General features: G+C 45.8%; 1 protein-coding gene across 2 annotated transcripts in view; it reads right to left on the minus strand.

The window, feature by feature from the left end:
• Positions 1–404: 404 nt before the first annotated feature.
• PTPRN2 (protein tyrosine phosphatase receptor type N2) overlaps positions 405–22,981 on the minus strand; it is a 1,065,122-nt gene continuing 1,042,545 nt past the window's right edge. For both annotated transcript variants that reach the window (XM_030550108.1, XM_030550107.1), the window contains 2 exons: positions 14,131–14,204; positions 405–2,196 (listed from right to left, as the gene is read on the minus strand). In XM_030550108.1, the coding sequence (XP_030405968.1) occupies positions 2,125–2,196; positions 14,131–14,204 (146 nt within the window). In that variant the 3' untranslated portion in view covers positions 405–2,124. The remainder of the gene's footprint in view (positions 2,197–14,130; positions 14,205–22,981) is intronic.

Here is a 22,981-nt window from a genome sequence, read left to right on the forward strand (position 1 = left end):
GTAGCTACCTATATTTTCAGAAAGCCATGTCACACTGTCTCCACAATAAATCTAATTCAAACACTGGCAGATATTGTTCAAATTGATTCAATCTGCCCTGATCTGCAATTTTGTGTTAGCTAAACTAATAAAGGAGTCCTGTTAAACCTAAATTATCAAATGAAAAAGGCAATTTTCTCATTCATACCCCATTAGTTTTTTTAGTTATTGCTAGGAAAGCTCTAAAATGCTTATGCCATAAAATAAACATGTGGCTTAATATACAGTATGTGTACTTAAGAGGACGATGGCATCTGCAGTAACTGCTCTATACTGCCAGGGTAATGGGATGCACAAATTAAGCAGTAGCAGCACACACTGAGAAGACTGTACAAAAACATAGATAGAAAAGTAATACGCCTGGCACTTTTTGAAATAACTCTTTAATCACCAAAAAGAAGAAATCACCAACATCCATACCTACAACACAAAATTGCAAAATGTTATTTAATTCCAACAGGTCTGTCCATCGCATCCTGTCGTCTCTCTTAACAAAACTGCAATGCTATTTTTTAAACAATTCATTGAATAGAGATGTACAAAAGACCCCACAATTAAAACCATTGATATATTTTGCAATTCTGAAATCAAAGTCATTTAACCTGGCACAGTTAAAAGCATAAAACACTTTCAAGTAATTTTGAAAAAATATAAACTTGGAAACTACAACCATGTTAGGTAACATTTTCAAAAGCATCTACAGGGCCTAAGTCCCATTTTCAAAAAGGAGTTACTCTTAGGAGCCCAAGTCACTTCACTTTTAAACATGTTACCCATAGTCCCTCATTCGAATAAATCAAAGTGTTTCTATCAGCAGTTTTAACCCCCCTCCCCCCAGAAATAAACAATGAAAAATGTGGGTGTGTTTAAGCAAAGTTACATCACTGGATCATTTCCAGACATACTTTAGCATTGCTTTGAAACAGTAGGTATAAGAATTTAGAGCACAAGAACCTTAGAAATTCTACCAACATTTCTTCATCTCATAATAATGAATTAAAATAATATGTATAATTTAGAATGGGGGAAAGAACAGAAATATTGCAGAGAGATGTAACCAACATCTGCATGGAGACAAATTCATACAATGTAGATTGAAAAAACTTTTGTTTCAGGCAGGAATGCCTGGAATGCATTTACTGAAATATCCTTTCTGATCTAAAAAGAATGGTAACAACATGGTTTTAGGGGGGGAAAATTAATGCCAAAATATAAAGAAGCTCCCATTCTCTCCAGTAATCCTATAAAATCAACAATCTGCTTTCATAACAGCTCAGGCCATTCATCCAGCTGCTATATGGGGCCTACAACTCACTTCTTGAGGTTAGACTGTCCCGCTTCGTTTTCTGCTAGGCCAGTGGTACATAATAAGTGTTGTTGTGCTCTTTATACACTGGATTCCCATTAAATGTGACCGACTTGTTCTCTGTAGTTGTGACAACTGTGCAGGCCTATTTACTTATAGCTCAGATTTTCTCCCATTCATTGCACAAAGCTGAAAAGCAAACAACAGTTAAGAAAACATTTGCTTGCCAAAGCCCAGCATGAAAAGGCGCAGCTCTTTATGCAAGAGGCCAGACCTGTGTTTACTAACACACACAGCATTGTTTCATGCTCTTGCCTGGTATTGTGTCAGAACAATCCCAGTCCTTTTCAGGCCCCTTGCTCTTCTTATTCAGCCTCTGAGAAGTTACAAAATATAACAGAACACTGTTTTTTCTGAGAATATATTGACTGCACTAATTACCCACAATACTGTATATTTGCTATTAAGAACATGAACGTGTGCTTTCAAAGTGTGAAATTCAGGCCTCTCAGGGTGTGAAAGGAATTAGATGGATTGTTCTGTCACTTAATCCGAGGCTTCAAGGTATCTTTTTTAAAATTTTAAAAAACAGAAGCAGAATACACATTTTAACTGTTGAACTTTTACTGGCTATAGAAGTTTGTAAGGACCCTATTACTATGTGGTTACAATAGAAGATACACAGTTAAGGTCAGGTCACGGTTTCCAACAACATTCACAGGGACAGAGTAAGGAAATGAGCGATGGATCCTCAGGGAACCTCAGGGAGACGGAACCGCTCATTGTGGAAGTGCCTTGAGTATTGCATTCACTTCCTCTGCAACCGCTGTCAATGTGAACTCGAACTGCTCCTGTGGAGAGAACAAATACACAGTCTGAATAATAAAACAAAACATTCCAGGAAGGAAGCCTGGTGCACTATTCAGTTGTGAAGCATCCTCAAGATGAACTGCACTTCCCAATGGAAAGGAACAAAATGTTCTGAGATTACTGGTGCAATATACCACATCTGACAGGATCTTACAACTCACAGTCATCTTAACAGAGAAAAATGCAGACAGCAGAAACCAAGAAGCACTTGTTATTACAGCTGGATATTAGCATACAATGACATATTACAATTGCATGGTCAGAGAAATCTGTGAGCAATTGATCACTATCCACTTCCATCTGACAGATGGAAACTGGTTAAATATCCATGATTGACGTATGGGAATAGGTGGGGCACTGGAGACAGGACTCCTTTGCTTCCTTAACCCAGCATTTCTAGGCTAACAACTACAGTAAATCTTTCCCCACGTTATGCACACTGTAAGAAAACAATGACTGTAACATTTTGATTTTTCAGCACACAATACCTGGAACAAATTACCAAGCATTCTTCAATCACTACCCTGTCATTTTAAAACATGGGAGTATTTGTCTGAAAGGAGCTTTTCTTTGCTACTGACTTTACAATAAACACAACTGCCAAAATTACTAAAATCAGTTCTGTACTGGATTATTTTCGGAGATTTGCTTTCCGAATACTGACATGACCTGGGCTTGAGTGATCAAATGAAATCACAACCAAAAGTGGGAAGGCTGCAGGCATACACACCTGCCTTATAAAAAGCACATATCTAACACATTCTAGTCTCAGATAAGGACAGAGAAGTTTCATTTCCTCAAGGTTAGTAGGTGTGAAGACACTAGGATACAGACAGACACTGGAAAGGTTCAAGTAAATACAATATTTCAGGCTACATTTCTTATGGTTGCTCTGAGGATTACTCTTTGAAAGGCAGGACAAGCTGGGAACAAAGGTGGAAAGTAGGAGGAGAACTGAAAGAACGTGCATGCCAACTGCACTCAGATACCACAAGGATTAACATGGTTGAAGAACATGCATAGAAAAGGACTGGGCCAGAAAGCCAGGTTGTTGGGGAAGGACTGTGACCATAGCTCAGATGTGCTCTGCACAATATGGATCGGAACGACCAATGCAAATACCTCCATTCAATAGGGTAATAGCTGTCTCCAGAGGTGAGGGAAGTCCCAAATACAGGTACCCTCTAGTCTCCTGGTTTTGACTACATGACAAGAGCTGCACAATTGGCTTGAAGTCCACAGACTATACGAGCCAATGCAGCAGTGGCTCATGGCCTCTGGAAACAGACAGTTCCCAAGGTGATTATTGAAGATTGGACTAAGGATATGCAATTGCATTTTGTCTCCCACAGTACTCCACCCCAGGTCCAGGTGGAAAGCTAGTGGAAGGATTGAAGGCTAGGACTCCTCACAGCTAACAGAGCTAACTGGAGGATGACAATTCCAGTTCGTATCAACTGTCGAGGTTTTCAAATTTGTTTTCATTCCATTTTGGAACAAAACCTTTTGAACTTCAAAAAAAAAAAAAAAAAAAAAAGGAATTGTATCAAAATGTCCATTTTCTCTGACGATGCAAGTGTCCAAATGTCCATGAGACAGAAGCCTGGTGGTCAGGATGTTGGAGACGCGAGGTCAACTCCCTGTTCTCCCTGATTCAAAGCAAAATTTTTCATTCCAGCTCTCTCTGATTCAGGCACTTGACTGGGTCTTCCACCTTCCAGATGCTCTAATTACCAAGCTAAGGACGTAAGTATCTCTCTCTCTCCCAAAAAAGTGTTATATGTTGTTTTGTCAAAACCCATTCAAGAAAATTTCATGACACTGAAAATGTTTCAACTGGCTATTTCAGATGCCACTGACAATATATGACGACTTGTACTTTACCCATTTCAGTGTCAGACTTCTACACTCTCACCCAGTACATTGCAGAGCCAATGCCTACATTGACTAGAAAACCATATCGTGCCACAGTGACACATAAGTAAGGGGACAGTTCCTGGAAAGGAATGGGGTGGCGGGGGAACTAGAATAACTTCTCAGATACATCTGAGATCATGAGTTGTGCAGTCAGCCTGGCAACAGGTATAGCCAAACTAGCACACGTGTGCAGCTTCAGGATTGTATTAGCTGTCAATCAGCCCTAGGGAGTGATGGCTTGCCCTTGCTAGGCATGGAAGGATGATGTTCAGATACAGAAGCTACCCCATGACTTGGGATGATTTGTCTACCTGGATTAAAGTAAAATTTAAAGTGCTAGTGGCCACCCAGGAAAAGCAGGAATGGGATGCTGGTGCTGACACAGCACACTGAATTCATAGGAGGGCAGCATGAGCAGCAGAAGGCCAAGAGTGGGAAGCAAGAAACCCGGACATGCATTTGTAGGGGCACACATGAACACAGCACGTAATTTTACTTATTCAGAACAAATTACTCTGCTACAGGAGAAAATAACATGAAGACCAAGGGCCAGAGATGGAGCTTTGGAGATTACTTCAATAGAGCTACACCAAGTTATACTACCTGAGGATTTGGACCTAAATTAGGCACCTTAACCTACAAAGAATATCCCTGACCATCTAGGGTTAAAACCAACCGTACAATGCTGCAGTGAAAGGGCAAAAGACAGTTACTCATCTTTGTAACTGTTGTTCTTCGAGATGTGTTGCTCATATCCATTCCAGTTAGGTGTGTGCGCCGCGCATGCACGCTCGTAGGAAGATTTTTACCCTAGCAACTCGGGTGGGTCAGCAGGGTCGCCCCCTGGAGTGGCGCCACCATGGCACCAGATATATACCCCTGCCGGCCCACCCGCTCCTCAGTTCCTTCTTGCCGGCTACTCCGACAGTGGGGAAGGAGGGCGGGTGTGGAATGGATATGAGCAACACATCTCAAAGAACAACAGTTACAAAGGTGAGTAACCGTCTTTTCTTCTTCGAGTGATTGCTCATATCCATTCCAGTTAGGTGAATCCCAAGCCTTATGTAGGCGGTGGGGTCGGAGTGAAATGTGGCAGAATGAAAACTGCTGAGCCAGAGGCTACAGCATCTCTTGACTGTTGAGCCAGGGCATACTGCGAAGCAAAGGTATGGACCGAGGACCAATGGAGCTGCACGACAGATCTCGTGGGTAGGAACACGAGCCAGCAAGGCGGCAGATGAAGCCTGAGCCCTGGTAGAATGCACGGTGATGTGGCTTGGGGAAATATGAGCCAAATCATAACAAGTGCGGATGTATGCCATCACCCAAGATGAGATCCTCTGAGAGGAAAACAAGCAAGCCTTCCCTTTGGTCTGCTACCGTGACAGAGCTGGGGCACCTTACGAAATGGTTCTGTCAGTGCAATATAAATGCGAGCACTCTACAGATGTCCAGGGAGTGCAACTGTTGCGCCCATTGTGTTGAGCTGTGGGTAACATGAAAGGCCGAAACCATCTTAGGGAGGAAAGCCGGGTGTGGTCATAACTGCACCTTGTCTTTGTGAAACCTAGTGCACGGCGGAACCACCGTAAGAGCTCTGAGCTCGGAGACTCGTCTGGCCGATGTAACAGCTACGAGGAAAGTTGTCGTCCAAGACAGGTATAGCAGAGGGCCGGTCGCGAACGGCTCGAATGGGGGAGACATAAGTCTGGTTAAAACTAGGTTGAGGTCCCAGGTTGGGGCTGGGCGGCGCACCCGAGGGTGCAAGCGCTCCAAGCCCTTGAGGGACCTCGAACCCATAGAGTGTGAGAACACGGAACGTCCACCTTAGCCTGGCTGGAAGGTAGAGATGGCTGCTGAGTGTATCCTCAGCGATGATATCGCCAGGTCCTGCCGCTGAAGGCCAGAGGCAGGCCAAATAGAGGGGATCGAGACCTCAGTATGAGCAAGATCGAGCATATTGCAGCTGTAGAAGAAATGCTTCCACTCGGCCAGGTACGTTGACCAGGTGGAAGGCTTCCTGCCACCCCGGCTCAGTTACGCAGCAGCCACACCGTGAGGCAAAGAGACTGCAGGTCCGGGTGACGAAGCCTGTCGTGGCCCTGAGTGATGAGGTTTGGGTGGGGTGGCAGGGTAATTGGGTTGGTTATTGACAGGCCGAGCAACGTGGTATATCAGTGCTGCCTGGACCACGCAGGAGTGATCATGATGATGCGCACTCTGCCCCTGCGGAGTTTGAGTAGGACCTAATGAACCAGTGGGAACAGTGGGAAGGCATAAAGGAGTTGGCCTTTCCACGGCATCAGGAATGCGTCCAAGATCGATCCCCAGGACAGACCTTGGAAGGAGCAGAACATCTGGCATTTTCTGCTCTCGTGGTGAGCGAACAGGTCTATGTGAGGAAAAATCTCCACTTCTGGAAAGCAGAACGCCTCACATGGGGCAGAGTGATCACTCGTAAGACAGGAAAGACCTGCTGAGTCACAGCGCCAAGACGTTCCGAACGCCTGGGAGAAAGGACGTCACCAGCTCCATCGAGTGGGCCATGCAAAAGTCCCGGAAATGGATGGCCTCCTGACAAAAGGGGGGAGGACCATGTCCCTCCCTGGTTATTTATGAAGCACATGGCCGTTGTGTTGGCTGTAAACACCGAGATACCATGGCCTCGCAGCTGCCGCTGGAACCCCTGGCACGCCAGGCGGACTACTCTCATTTTTGGGGCATTGATGTGGAATGCCAGCTCTCGAGAAGACCAAAGGCCTTAAGCTCGGAGGTGACCATGAGCACTCGAGCAGAGAGATGACGCGTCCGTCATCAGGGGCAGTGAAGGCTGGGGCGGATGGAACCGCATCCCTGCCCACACCAGGGAGGGAGTTAGCCACCACTCTAGGGAGCCTAAGGTGCTCGAGGGAACGGTGATTACCATGACCATTGGCTCCCTGTCTGGGCGGTACGCCGAGGTGAGCCGGACTTGGAGAGGACAGAGGCGGAGCTTGGCGTGTTTGGTTACAAACTTGCGGGCAGCCATGGACCCACGAGACTGAGACAAGTGCGAGCCGAGGCCATTGGGAAAGTCTGCAGACCTCGGATGATTGTTGCCATCGCCTAAAACCGCGGCTGTGATAAGCAGGCTCCGGCTAGGTCGAAGACCAGGATAGCCCCTAGGAAGTCCAACCTCTGCGTGGGAACCAGAGTGGATTGCTCTATAGTAATCATCAGGCCTAGACCTGTGAATAAGACCGTGACAATGCCCACGCGCTGAGTGGTTTGTGTCTCGGAGTCTCCTCGGATAAGCGAATCGTCCAGATATGGAAAAACGCATATCCGACATCAGCGAAGGTAGGCGGCGACTATGGCCATATACTTGGTCAATACCTGTGGGGCTGCAGAAAGGCCAAACAGTAGGACCGTAAACCAGAAGTACTGACGGTTGGCTAAAAAGCGGAGGTATCTCCTGTGCGGAGGGAAGATGGCGTTGTGAAAGTATACGTCCTTCATATCGAGGGCGGCATAGCAGTCCCCAGGAGACAAGGATGGGATAACGGCTCCCAGGGATACCATGCTGAACTTCAACCTTATCCTAAACTGGTTGAGTCCGCGCAGGACTAGGAAGGTCTGAGACCTCCGTTCGAGTGGGGGACTAGGGCATAACGGGAGTAAACCCCCTTGCCCCTTTCGTCAGTCGGCGTCTGCACCTCTTGTACGAGGAATTGCTCGTGAGAGGGGTCCCTGAAGGGGGACAGGGCTGGAACAAATTAGAGGTGGTACCCATGCTCCACCGTGCGCAGGACCCAGCGATCTGAAATTAACTGGGGCCACGCCAGGAGAAAGCGGGATTGGGATCCCGGCCTGTGACTGGTACACCGCCCTCAGGCGCACCTTGGAAGGTTCGTCTTTGGTCCCAGTGGTAATTGCGAGGGACCTTGACCGTGGCTCTTTAGGGGTCCTGACGTTTGTCTGCGACTACCTTGGCCTCGCCATTTGCCAAAGTCCTGTCTCTGGCTAGGCACAGAGTATGGCGGCTGGGGACAGAAAGGCCTGCGTTTGGTCGCTGGCATATGCATGCTGAGAGAGCGCATTAGGACCCTATTGTCCATCAGGCTTCGCAGCCTGGGGCTGTCTTTGCCGCGAAGAGGCCTTTACCAACAAAGGGTATATCCTGAATGGCATACTGCAGCTCCGGCCGGAGGTTTGAAACCTGAAGCCATGAGATGCACCTCATGGCGACACCAAAGGCCAGAGTCCTGGCTGCTGAGTCTGCTGCGTCCAACGAGGCCTGGAGGGATGCTCTGGGTACCTTTTTCTCCCGTCCTCCAAGACGGCAGCGAACTCTTGGCGGGAGTTTTGAGGGAGAAACTCCATAAACTAAACTACCTTCACCCAGGTGCTATAATTATAGCAGCTAAGCAAGGCTTGTTGCTTTGCTACCCAGAGCTGCAGGGCCTCTGCAGAGTACACCTGGCGGCCAAGTAGGTTCATTCGCCAAGCCTCCTTCGGTTTCGGGGCTGGCGCCCGCTGGCCATACCAATACCTCTCCTTAACAGACTGAAAGACTAGTGAGCAGAGAGGAGAGCGGACAGACGAGTAGTCGTACCCCTTAGGAGGGCACCATACCGGGTCCTCTACCTCTGGGACCTCCTCCACCTCAGGTTGTCAGGGGGCGTATCAGAATTGTGGTCCTGAGCATAAGATCTGCGCATGTGGGATGACACGGATGCGTGTCTGGATGGCCATGGAGGTACTAAAAAAAAAAAAGAGGCAAGGGCAGAGTCTCTGACTCTATCGGACCTTGCCCAACTCAGCACCGGGGACCGGCACCGGGAGGCGTACCGGTACCTGGAACGAGATCCAGACCTGCAACCAGAACGGTGCCGGGAGGTCGACCGATATCTCGAGGCTCGGGGAGAGGTTACGGGAGTCACGGTACCTGTCGCGGTGCCGGGAGTCGGAACGATGCTGATAGTAGCGGGTCGGCGAACGGGATACCGACCAGTGCAGCGAGTGCGACCAGTACCGATGAGGAAAACAGCACCGGGACTGCAAGTGGTGTCGGGTGTGCTGACGGGACCTGGAGCGTCTGCGGGACCGTGATCATGAACGGTGCCGCTCTGCTGTGCTGACAGAGGACGGTCATATGAAGAGACTGTATTACCAGCCCCAGCGGTGCCGGGGTCAGGCAGCATCGACTCTGTCATGGCAATGAGATCCCTCGCCGTTGGTAATGTCTCCGGCGTGGAGGGAACAGCAGGCTCAACCACAGTGCAAACTGGGGAGCTGTCAGGCACCGGATTCGACGGCTCTCGTGGGACCGGGATCGACGGTGCCGAGGTCGTCAGAGCTTCGGTAGGTGTCGGTGCCGGGCGATCTGATTTAGACGAGCTCTCTGGCTGCGATGCAGGTGGCACGGAAGCAGCAGGAGCAGGGGGCTCAACCACAGCGCGTGCTGGGGAGCCGTCAGGCACCAGCAGGAATTGTAGGCTCTCGACCTCGGAGGAAGGGAGCGGTGCCGAGTTGACTTCGGTGCCGGTGACAGCCGGTGCCGAAAGGCCTTGGCAGTACCGGCGGGGTCCGGTGCCGAGGAGGCGCTTCTGCGAGCCGCTTGATCATCGCTCGGTGCCAAAGGTGGAGTGGTAAGTGAAAGTCCCGCTCCTTTTTGTTCTTGGCTTAAAAGCCTTGCAAATGGGGCACTTAGCTGTCAAGTGTGATTCCCTGAGGCACTTCAAACAGGAGTTGTATGGATCTCCCTTCGGCATCGGCTTCTGGCAGGCCGAGCCCATTTTAAAACCCGGTGAGCCGTGCATGGGCTCCGGCACTAGGTGCAGGAAAGGGGCTACTTCCTGAACCCCAGTAACTATTACTAAACTAACTATGTTAGCAAAGAAAAAACGTGAAACTATACAAATATATATATAAAAGGATTATAACTGCGTAACTATATACGAGAACTACGAGTAGCTAGGGAAGTGGAGGTCAGCTAAGGCACGCTCCACTGTTCCAACGACCGACACGGGCGGTAAGAAGGAACTGAGGAGCGGGTGGGCCGGCAGGGGTATATATCGAGCACCATGACGGCGCCACTCTAGGGGGCGACCTGCCGGCCCACTGAGTTGCTAGGGTAAAAGTTTTCCAACGAATGTGCATGCGCGGCGCGCACACCTAACTGGAATGGATATGAGCAATCACTCGAAGAAGAAAGGAAGGTTTTGGCCCAGAGGAAGGCTTGGAGGAGCTTTGGTTCTGGCCCCCTTGGTTGCCTGATTGTCTCCGGCGGCCGTTTCTGTCTCGCCGTCTGGCGAAGTCTGTCTCTGCCGGGGTTGAGGGTAAGGGTGGTGCTGTTGGGGTCGGAAGGGCCTGCGCTGAGTTTACAGGCGTGTGCATCCCTAACGAGCGCATAATGATCCTGTTGTCTTTTAGGCTCTGCAGCCTAAGGTCAGTTTTGTCCGAAAACAGTCCTTGACCCTAGAATGGAAGGTCCTGAATAGTGTGCTGGAGCTCCGGGGGGAGGCCGGAAACCTGCAGCCACGAGATACGGCGCATAGTCACGCCAGAGGCCAGAGTCCCGGTGGCTGAGTCGCGGCCTCCAGGGAAGCTTGGAGGGAGGTCCTCGCAACCTTTTTCCCCTCGTCGAGGATCGCCGAGAACTCCTGCCATGTGTCCTGCAGAAGCACCTCCTTAAATTTGTCTGCCACCGCCCAGGTGTTGTAGCTGTAGCGGCTAAGGAGGGCTTGCTGGTTGGACACATGGAGCTGGAGGGCTCCCGCAGAGTAAACTTTTTGCCCTAGCAAGTCCATGCGCCTCGCGTCCTTCGATTTAGGGGCTGGGGCCTGCTGGCCATGGAGTTCCCTCTCGTTGACCAACTGGACGACGAGGGAGCAAGGAGGAGGATGTACATATAGATATTCATAGCCCTTTGAGGGTACCATGTACTTGCGCTCTACTCCTCGTGCAGCAGGCGGAACAGAGGCCGGAGACTGCCATATTGTAGTGGCATTGGCCTGTATGGTCTTAATAAATGGGAGGGCCACTCTAGTGGGGGCATCGGATGACAATATGTCCACCACTGGGTCTTGGACCTCTGGGAGCTCCTCGGCTTGCAAGTTCATGTTCTGTGCAACCCGCCTGAGGAGGTCCTGGTGGGCCCTGAGGTCATTTGGAGGAGGGCTGGCCGACGAGGTTCCAGCTACAGCCTCGTCAGGGGAGGATGAGAAGGAGAGCCCTGGAATGAGCGGGTCTGATGAGGGCTCCGCCTGATGGATCAGGTCCGCCTCCCTGGGGAGCTCGGAGCCCTGAGGCTGAGTTGACCCTTCTTCCATAGGAGGAGAGGAAGGACAGGTAATCATGGCCTCCGGTGCCCTGTGTTCCGAGGTCGTCGAGCGCGGTGGACCTGGGAGAGGGCCTTGGGCCTGATGGTACGCCCAGGGCATCCAGAATCGCCACTGCTGCGGACCATGATCTTGAGTCTGGGGCTCACTGAACAAGGCAGCAGGCATGTTGGTGTCCAGGGCGTATGCACTGTCCGCCTGAGATGACACGGACGGCTGTCGGGACGGCCGTGGAGGAGCCAAACAAGGCTGGTATGAGTCCCTCGCTCCCGTCGTTGGAGACCTCCTCGGTGCCGGGGATCGGTACCGGGAATCGTATCGGCGCCGAGACCGGGACCTGCAACCAGCACGGTGCCAGGAGGTCGACTTGGATCTCGAGTGTCCACAGCGGGACCGGCTGCAAGAGTCTCGGTGTCGGGAGTGGTGCCTAGAGCCGGAGCGGTATCGAGAGGACTGACCGGGACGAGAGGTGGATCTGTGCCGTGAGTACGACCGGTGCCGCCTGGGTGAGCGGCGCCGGGACTGCGAACGGCGTCGAGATCGGCACTGACCATGAGACCTTGAGCGGTGCCGGGACCTGGATAGAGTCCGGTGCCGGCTCATCGACTCCAGCGAAGGAGGCCTCATAGCGGCAGGCTTGCCTCCAGAATGCAGAACCCGCACCGGTGGTTGAGGCAGGGCAGACTCAGTCATCGCAATAAGGTCCCTGGCCAAGGAGAATGTCTCCAGCGTGGAGGGGACTGTCAGCTCGACCATGGGTCTCACCGGCCCTCTCGGGACCGGAGTTGACGGTACCACGGTCGTCGGTGCCGCAGCAGGGGTAGGTGCCGGGCGATTCGGACGAGTCTGCACCACAGGTGTGGAGGAAGCCGAAGGCCTTCGTTCAGGTCCCTGCGCCAGAGAAGGCCGGTGCCAAGGTGTCTTGGCGGAGCCGGTGTGGTACAGTGCCAGAGGAGCGCTGTCAGTGCTCGGTTCCGAGGACGGAGGGTTAAGAGTTGCCTCCATAAGGAGAGTCTTTAATCGAAAGTCCCTCTCCTTTTTAGTCCGCGGCTTAAAGGCCTTGCAAATGCGGCACTTGTCGGAGATGTGAGATTCCCCGAGGCACTTTAGGCAAGAGTCGTGGGGATCGCTTGTGGGAATTGGCTTTTTACAGGCCGAGCACAGTTTAAACCCTGGTGAACCAGGTATGGGCCCGGGCACGGGGAAGAGCTAGAGCCCAAACCCGCTAAACTATGTACAACAACTATAAACAATAAAACTAATTATACTATGGACTAAGTCAACTATATACAATAAGAGATCAAATGAACAAAGAGAAGCTAGGGAAGTAGAGGACAGCTAAGCTGCGCTTCACTGTTCTAAACGACCGACACGGGAGGTAAGAAGGAACTGAGGAGCGGGCGGGTCGGCAGGGGTATATATCCAGCGCCATAGCAGCGCCACTCCAGGGGCGACCTGCCGACCCACCGGAGTTGCTAGGGTAAAAATCTTCCAACAAGCGTGCACGCATGGTGTGCACACCCAACTGGAATGGATATGAGCAACCACTCGAAGAAGAGCCATTACTTCAAGAAAAATTATGAAACTGTCTGGTACAGAAAATCATCTGTTCCATAACTACCCAGCAGCAACTTTCACTTCCCATATGTTGAAGATACCTCCATCAGTACCCACCTAATCATGGGACCTGTCACATCATTGCTCTTTGTTGTCCATCTACCCACATTGTAGGCTCCAGACTGGGACAAAAAAAAACCAACAACAAACTATGCCATTTTCTGCCGATGTAATGTATGGATATCTATTTAGTTGGTCTCCCTATCATGAATGAGATTCCTCAATGTCATACATAACTACAAACTTTCATTTTATCACTGTAGCTCTTAACATGCAGCAAGTGAGGATAACCCAAGGTATTTTTCCATCTTTTAATTGATGTTACTTATAGCAGCAGCGCAAAGATGAATTTCAAATTTGAGATGCATATAAACAGAATAACACTTTTCTTTTTAAATTGATGACTGTGTTGCACACTGTGCCCATTAACAAACAAGTAAATGATATCTATTGCACTTCACAAATGACACAAATGTAGCCCACCATGCAATATGTATATAAAAGAACAGATGACAAGGAAGCACAGGGTTTCAACCATCATGTGTGCAAAATGTATTATTTCAGAAACAGGCCTGTGTACTGTTACTCCCCTTCAAAGGGCTTGATTTCCTCCTGAACTATATCCTGTAAGCTGAAACTTTTTCAGCATAAAAACTGAATGCAGCAGTTATGTTCTTAAGTGATTTGGAACCTTTGGTTCACATGTCACATGACACTGAACTGCAAATACTCTAAGAAAATAACCTGTCCTTGAAGATTAGAGCAAGAACCTTTTTTAGCATGTATTTTCTTGAATATGCTATAGATTGCTGCCTCGACTGTCTTTCATATATGTTAATCAAGATAGATGTGGAAGATGTTACAAGAAAGAGCAGTAAACATCAGAGAAAGTAGCCTACATAAATCTTCAGCATAAATAAGCCACAGTTGTAGGGAACCAGAGTAATCAGCTAGCAACTTGTGTTATATTAGGTCATGCCCTTTCTCTTCTATCATGAAAATAACTACAGTGAAATACCTTTAATGTATTTAGAATCCCAGTGGATGTATTGACAGTACCTTTGTCTGGACCATGCCTGGTCTCTGGTCCCTCAAGTGCTCCAGGGTAGCAGCAATATCAATCTCTTTAGCACCTGTAACAAACCACAAATTGGGCTGAGTTAAGAGCAACTGACAGATTCAGCATGTATTATCTATCTCCTGCTATCGGGTTCCCTTTAGGCTAACAGTCCCATCATAAACGGATAAGTAAGAGTTAATAGAACAAAAGTACTTCATATCTCTTTTGCCTGTAAAGGGTTAACAAGATCAGTGAGCATGGCTGTCACCTGACCAGAGGACCAATCAGGGACAGGATACTTTCTAATCTTGAGGGAGGGAAGTTTTTGTGTGTGCTGTTTGATTTTGGTTGTTGTTCTCTCTGGGTTCTGAGAGTGACCAGACGTGCAACCAGGTTTCTCTCCAATCTCCCTGACACAGGTTCTTATAGATTCAAAATAGTAAATACTAGGAGATAAGGTGAGTTAGACTTATGTTTGTTTTCTTTATTTGCAAATGTGTATTTGGCTGGGAGGAGTTCAAATGTGTACTTGTATACTTAGGCTGGGAGGGTATTCCCAGTGTCTATAGCTAAAAGACCTTGTACCTATTCCATTTTAAATTGACAAAGGTAATTTTTACTGTTTTTTTCCTCTCTTTTATTAAAAGCTTTTTCTTGTTTAAGAACCTGATTGCTTTTTTATTCTGGTGAGACCCCAGGGGACTGGGTCTGGATCCACCAGGGAACTGGTGGGGAGAAAGGAAGGAAGGGGGAGAGAGAGGTTAATTTTCTCTTGGGTTAGGATTACTTTCTCTCTCAGGGAGAGAGTCTGGGAGAGGGAGAGAAGCGGGGTTGGGGGGGGGAGAAGGTGAATTTTCCTCTCTATTTTAAGATTTAAGGAGTTTGAATCACAGTGATCTTCCAGGGTAACCCAGGGAGGGGAAGCCTGGGAGAGGCAATGGGAGGGAAAGGGTTTACTTTCCTTGTGTTAAGATCCAGAGGGTCTGGGTCTTGGGGGTCCACGGGCAAGGTTTTGGGGGGACCAGAGTGTACCAGGCACTGGAATTCCTGGTTGGTGGCAGTGCTACAAGTACTAAGCTGGTAATTGAGCTTAGAGGAATTCATGCTGGCACCCCATCTTTTGGACGCTAAGGTTCAGAGTGGGGGTTTATACCACGACAAGTCCAATTGAAAATTATTACATCCATCCCTCAGCAGACTAGGCAGACAGCTGCAATTTTTGTGTTCATATAGAAAAAAAAATAAGAGGAACGGGCAGCTTTGATTAGCATTAATTCAAGAAAACCCAGAGAAAAACAAATTCTTAGAGATGCCGAGAAAGATACTTCCCAAAAGCAAAACATATTTATCAGAAACTACAAACCCATCCTGGCAATGCTTCCTGCTCTAAGTTGCTCCACTGCAGGTAAAGGGGATATGCATGATATTAAGTACCTGCAGGATTAAGCCCTAAGCATTTACCATTATCAGTTCTATCACATTTAAAAAAAAGATGCACCACAAATCACATGAGGTGCAGACATTGTAAGGTCTCAAAGCCAACTGCAGTCAGGTTTATGCTAATATAAACAGCATAAACATCCTCTTTAAGAGAGGATGTCCCACAGTTCTCCTCAATAGCACCTTTTCAGGAAAATTCACACTCAAAACACTCACGAAAGGCAATTTAGAACAAACAGTATAATTTTGTTTTAATGTGGGGAAAAACACCATGAAAAGCTTTAAAAACAGATCACCAAGGCTAAGAAAATATATCAGTTTGTAACACCTTCCTGAAAATGAGCATTTCTGTACCTGTATCAGAAATAGACCTTTATTCATAAAATGGGCATAGCAAGAACAGCTCAGAGGTCAAAGGTTGCCAACTCGGCTCTCCACATACTGCATGGGAATTTACATGGAGGTATTTGATGATAAAGTAGGAAGATGTTTAAGACAAAAATAAAGAGCTCCTCAATAAACCAAAAGAAAAGACACTTTCCAAAAGTGTAATAAAATAAAAATAAAAAATAAAATATCACATCTCAACCACAGCTGATTCAGCTAGAATTTCCATGGAAAGCATCAGTTCAAGTGAGGATTGCACCACAGAAAACTACAAACAACTGTTACCCTTAGCTGAAGAACAGGAGCACTTTTTTAACAAGGTGAATATTTAATTTTAATGGGAACACTGTAGTTTAGTCCACACCCACACAGTGAGGGAGGGATTTTCAAAGTTTCACCTTTAGCTACAGTGGGGGAAGAGTTAGGCTGATGCTGTACTTTTTTCAAAATCCCACCTATAAACTTTTATAAAGGATAGCAGCCTCTATGCGTAGGCATTAAGATTAAAATGTCAAGGTAACCCATGAAGGAAAAGATTTGTGCGGGAATCCAGTGATACTGGTCAACTCCCATATGCCCTTTTATGAAAATTTCAATATCAGGCAAAAGTTGATTTTTACAATATACATTTCTCAAGCCTCTTGAGAATCAACATTCAGAAAAATCTTAAAAGTGCATTAAATAAGCCATTGAGCTCCTTCCTTTCTATTGTACAGATTATGGTGCTGAACAGGGTGCTTACACACTATCGTCAACAGGACTACAGCCCTGGTAGTGTGCCTGGTAATAATGTCTGGTAATAAGGCCCTGATTCAGCAAAGCAGTTAAGCACATGAGTAGTACCATTGGACTAGCGAGCTTAAAGCTTAGCATGTGTTTAAGTGTTTTGCTGAATCTGAGCATAAGTGCTTGGAAGATCAGACTTGGTGTGGTGTGGTGTTCAGCGTATACACCATTACTAATCATAGACTATGTTAGTTGACCGAGGAGGGAAGATAATGAAGGAAGATCTGACAGAATATGCCCTTAGACTCAGACTCCAGGACTGGAAGGGACCTCGAGAGGTCACTGAGTCCAGTCCCCTGCCCTCATGGCAGGACCAAATATTGTCTAGACCACCCCAATAGACATTTATCTAACCTACTCTTAAATATCTCCAGAGATGGAGATTCCACAACTTCCCTAGGCAATCTATTCCAGTGTTTAACTACCCTGACAGTTAGGAACTTTTTCCTAATGTCCAAGACACACATACATTACTATCTACTCAAGCGACTCTCACAGACAGAGAAGGAAAGAGAAATTGTTTTGCAGCTCTTAAAAAAAACACAACACGACTGGGAAATGCTCAAAGACTATGGTAATGGCGCCTACATAAATGCCTAGAGAGACTGATCAACTGAACATAGTGCTGCAAAAATGGGCTGCTGCTTTGAAAGAAACTGCGTGGAACAAGAAAATTCGGAGCAGAAAAGGGAGATCTATTGCAAGAGGTAACACTGGTAGTTTCTCGTGAGCAAACCTCCTCCCTCCCAAACACTACCACACCTTTCACCTCTATTCCATTTATGTGCCAAACCCAAAATAAATATATCTCACTATTCCTCTCATAAAACTCTGTATGATGCGGGCTTTTTCTAGTCTAAATATGCCAGATTGGTAGCATATTACATAAGCTCCACTATATTGTGTGTTGGTCTACGGAATAGCTTAAGTCACAATTCTAGACTAAGGAAGAGATTTTCAAAGGCATTAAGGGCAGTTACACACCCAACTCACATTCAAAATCAAGGGGAGCTGGATGCCTAACTGCCTTGTGTCTATTTGACTATGTCTTCTTAATTGCTTTAGTGGCACACATGACATAAATTCATGGTCTTCATCACTCTGAGGTTTTCCCTTTCCACCTGGAAATGCAGAACATGACATAATAGATAACATTTTTCATCCTGGAGCACACAAAAGCACTTTACATATAGTATCACTGCTATGCAGACATCCCTGGGAAAGGAGGTATTGTAGTGGGAGAAAGGAAAATCTTATCTTGGGACACTAGGTCAAAATCCTGCTCATACAGTGTGCTCCCATGGAATCCTTCACATCCACATGGAGCTGAAAGGACTGCAGATTTGTATAGGTCTCATTTGACTGGCTCACACACAAAGCTACAGTGTGGAAGCTACAGCAGAAAAAGGAAGAGCTGAGTCAGCCCTATCAGGGCTTGAACCTATAACTCCAAGGACACCTAAATATTGCAATTGTTTTGCTTAGGCCATTAACCCATCCTCTCCACCAATAGATAAAAATACCAGTATGCTGTCTTTGGAAACAAACTATATCATATAGGAGAGAGTAAAAAGCACTGGCACAAATCCAGCCACAGATAACTGGAAAGGAGAAAGCTGAATACGTCAATAAGGCAAGGTTTTGTGTCTGCTCTCTACCAACACATATCCCTCTGTCATATAATGCCACTGGCTTCAGAAAATAAAGTTACAAGGGCAATGTCTAAACTGGATATTTTACCTCATAGCCAAGGTCTTCCATGAAATAAATATGGTTTCTGCTTGCCATAGGCTGCCTTTTAATAAGCGATTTCTGTGTTTGTTTCATATGTATCTAAGAGTCAAGTTTACTGTGAGATTGAGTAGTTGCTGTAGTAGCAGCCGCAGTAATATGAGAGGTGAATTTGTAAGCATTTTTACACAATACACCTTAGCTTCTGTCATCTCTATTTACACTGAACAGTACCTGACTCCCACTGAACTCGTTAGGACCACACATCAGAAACCAATACTCAGCCGTAAAGGGGGCAGAATCCAGCATTTGGTAATTAACAATAACATTTTTAAAAGATCAAGGCATTTACAGTGAGCAGTCAAACAATTCACATCAGAAAATGTGAACAGCCTAAACAGAGAGAAAACATGAAAAAACTTAAGTTGAATTATATTTTGCCCCAAGGAGAGAAACAGTTTCTGAAGTTTAGGGTCAACCCTCCTCCAAACCCTGCTCCTCCCCTGGGCAGCAGTGTAGGAACTGGCACTCCTGATTGGCCTGCAGAGAGTCACATCAGTAGAGCATCCAGTAACACAATAAATAACAGATATGAGCTAGTCAAGATCCACTGAAGTAGGCTGTCTCAAGGTCCCATTGGCAACTCCCAATAGCTAAACACACAGGATATTAATATTACTCATACGACTAATGCCTAGAGGCCCCAGTCAGTATTGGTGGTCCCAGTGAGTCAGGCACTAAACAAAACCATAAAACGCAGGCCCTGATAACAGCAGCATTTCTTTACAGGAAGAACTAAAACATGACTTTATTTATTACACAATATCCTCACACATGCTTACACCGAAGCCAAGGGCAAAAGCCCTATAATGGGTCCAGTGTCTTCACGGAGCTAACCATCTGTGTTACACTAAGTAGGATGTTCGTGCTGGAAACTACTTTCAGATGTATCAGTAAATGCTCTAGAAAAAGAGAAAAATTGTGTAAACTATATGTGAACTTATTCACAAAGAACATTAAAGGGCGGGTTAAGGAACTCAGGATAGCTGGGTTCAACTCCTGGCTCAGACAGAGATTTCCTGTGACCTTGGGTAAATCATTTACTCAACCCTGTGGCCTCAGTTCATCATCTGTAAAAGGGAATACTTCTCCCCCTCACACAGGGGTATAGTGAGGATAAAATCCAGAGCTATTTTCAGGGGTGGGCAATCAAGATGATGGGCCTGGATGTCAACTTCCAGTGGGCACAATGCCAGGGGTGGGGCTGGAATGTCTTCCACCTGATAAAATCATTCTTGGTTGTGAGTTGCTCAGTTAGTACAATCTATATTACTCTTTAAATAGTTGTGATATTGGAGTATGAGTTACTAACATGGGATTATTGGGACTTCCATTGTATCTTTAAGGAGAAGAGCTGTGAGAGAATAAGCTCTCATCCAAATAGAAAGAAATGGAATACTAAAGGGAATACGGAAAATGACCTGTCACATGCATTTCCTTTTGTGCCATGTAGGTGTTCAATTTCATTCCTGTGAGTTATTCCCTCTCTAATGTATCTTTTTATATTTACGATATAATAAAGATTTTGTATTAGTTCTTGAAGGGGAAAGGGTCTTGTTAGGTCAGATTAAAACCTGTCTTATTAAAATCTCCAAGGAAACAGTCCTGAAGAGCCCCTAGGTCAGTTCTTTTCAATGACATTGCTAGAAGCTGAAAGAGGTCCAATTAATATTTGTAAGATGCTGCTGATTGGCAGCCTTTTAGCTTCAGTCATGTACTTCGCTGTATTTGCCGTCTGTCAGGCAAGCCATGAAAGAATCATTTTGGAGTAGCATGTTTTAAGCTTATGAAATAGTGAAAAATAGTATATGTGAAAAAACCTTTAAGGACAAAGGTATGAGACCACTGAAAGTCCGATGTCTGATCAAAGTGTGCGTATATATATATTGGGAGAATATTGCCAGTTTCAGTGGTACCCAAGCTATAACTCCAACTCCATCTATGATCCTCACTGGACGAAGGCTAAAAGATCCCATTGCCAGCCATAAAGGGCTCCGTAGGGAAGAAGTGGGACCTCTTCTTTCTTCCTTATCCTGTTTTGTCTCAAATGAAAGTGAAATAAAATACACTTGTAAACAATGTTTGGTGTAAAAACTTTTTAAACTGAAGGCGATGGATAGAAACTCTAAATATTTAAGCAATTCTCATTTGCTGTAACTGCTGGAGGTCGGTTATTAGCTGAGAGGGTCACTTAATGTCATGACAAACAGAGAAAAGCCTCCGCGGAGAGTAGGCGAAGCTGCAACACTTTTGAGGAGGAATGCCCTCGCCTCAATCATTTTTAAGGTTAATACAGGAGATCACAGATACAAACTGGAGTTTTCAGTGAAAGCCAGTTATCCCACTCTTTTGCAAATAGTGGATTCCAGGGTGTGTATCTGGGGATGGGAATAAAAATAATAGGTTAAATCTAAGGGCTTGTCTCCACTTTCTGGTGGATCAATGTCTAGTGAAGACACGCTAAATTGATCGCCGATTGCTCTCCCATCGACTCTGGTATTCCACTGGAACGAGGGAAGGGAAGTAACGGGAGAGTGTTTCCTGTCGACAAAGCATAGTATGGACCCGTGTTAAGTAGATCTAAACTATGTCAACTTGAGTTATGCTACTAACGTAACTCAAATTGAGTAGTTTAGATCAACTTTCCCCCATAGTATAGACCTGCCCTAGAGGCTCAGTCACTTTTTCAACCCAGACAGCAATACATTTTACTCTAATCCTATTAGAAACTTTCCACCCCCGTCAGTATATACACAATGTGGATTTAAAAACAAAAATCCACAATCAATCTCTGTTTTTCACAATTAACAGGGAAAAAAATAGGATGTAAACAGTGAAAAGAACATTAAACCACAATAATGAAAAAAGATAAAATATCAACATTTTAATAAAAGATAAATATTACTATGCCATATAATACTATATATACACAATTTTTAATATTAGATAATACTGTATTTTGAATTTATCATGCATTCTGAAGGAAAATGATTGAAGTTATCAAGTACAGGTCAGCTTATACATCCCATGTATAATCGTATAGGGTAGAGGGAATCCACAACCCGCCAGCCCACCCTAAATTACTACAATTTCATTTCAACAGTCTTGTAGGGCTTGAGATTCTGTACTGCTATGTCAATTTTAAGCCAATATCCTTTGCCACTGCAGAAGAATAAGTAATTGCAGAGATAAAATTTGTGCAAATTTTTCATTGACTACTAGAGAAAACTCTGCCATACACAGTCAACTGACAGCATGTAAATACAGAAACCAATCACCACTAATTGGACGTAAAGAGGTGCTGACTTCTGCTAAGCCAAGGGAATTCTACTCTTTGCAGGACTGGGTTTATTTTAACATTTAGGTACTCCCACTCAGTGGGAGTTGATGGTCTTCTGCTTTTTACAAGATTCCATCCTAGCTATTGTACTTGAAAAGAGGATGTAGGTAATAGAGGATTACTTTTAAAACCCATAATGACACCTGTATGATTAATGTTACGGTCACACTAAAGGTACTGCCACATATAAACCCTTTCAAACTAACATACCAGCATCAACTATGACCACTGTAGCATTCCATATATACATGCATACAGAGGGATACTGGTTTTGGCAACTCTTAAGTCAAATTTATACAGGGGATTCTATGACCCCCCCTACCTTAGCTATTTCACAATGTAACAATCCTGGACAATCCATTGTTTCCAGAACCCGTGCCAGAAGCTGTAAGCTAGTCACCTGGAAGACAATTGTTGAATCAAGTGCAGTTTTGAAAATGCCACTCAGTGCTGTGTTTAACTGTTTGTTCAAATAAATCCTGCTCCTTCTTGGATCCCTATATTGGAATGTGCATATGTGCATTACATAGACTGGTGTTGAAATGCAGCTGGCCCACACGGGTCTTTCAAATTGCAAGATCAATAATTTATTTTACTCTGGTTTTCTATTGCGAGTACATTAGCTAGTGGTAGAGCACCCATGAGATACTACACAGAATGAACTGAGGAAAATATGCAACAATTCTGGACAAGTCTTTAATAAAAGGTAGCCTTCTATAAGAGTCACAATGGGATTGGTTTAAGATTATGACACTAAAGTATAATTTCTGCACAAACTACACTGTAACTTTAAGGGCCAGAAGACTACCATCTGGTCAATTAAACACTTCTCTTGAAATCCATATATGGATTGATTGCATAAGATTAACTGCAAAAATGTAGTTCTTCACTCTGTATTTACCTCATTTTCCAAATGTTTGCCCAGCTGCTTATTGAACGGATCGAACATCATTCTATGGCTGGCTTTTTCAGTTTGTTCCATATTCTAACCTATCCTTTGTGTGAACAAATGCTGCCCAAATTCCTTATATGCTTGTCTCCTCCTTGGCTTCAGTCAATGACCTCTTGTTTTCAAATTAGTTACTATCTCAAGCTGCTTACTGACA

The sequence above is a fragment of the Gopherus evgoodei genome, chromosome 2 (assembly GCF_007399415.2).
Source record: "Gopherus evgoodei ecotype Sinaloan lineage chromosome 2, rGopEvg1_v1.p, whole genome shotgun sequence".
In the NCBI taxonomy this organism is placed as follows: domain Eukaryota; kingdom Metazoa; phylum Chordata; order Testudines; family Testudinidae; genus Gopherus; species Gopherus evgoodei.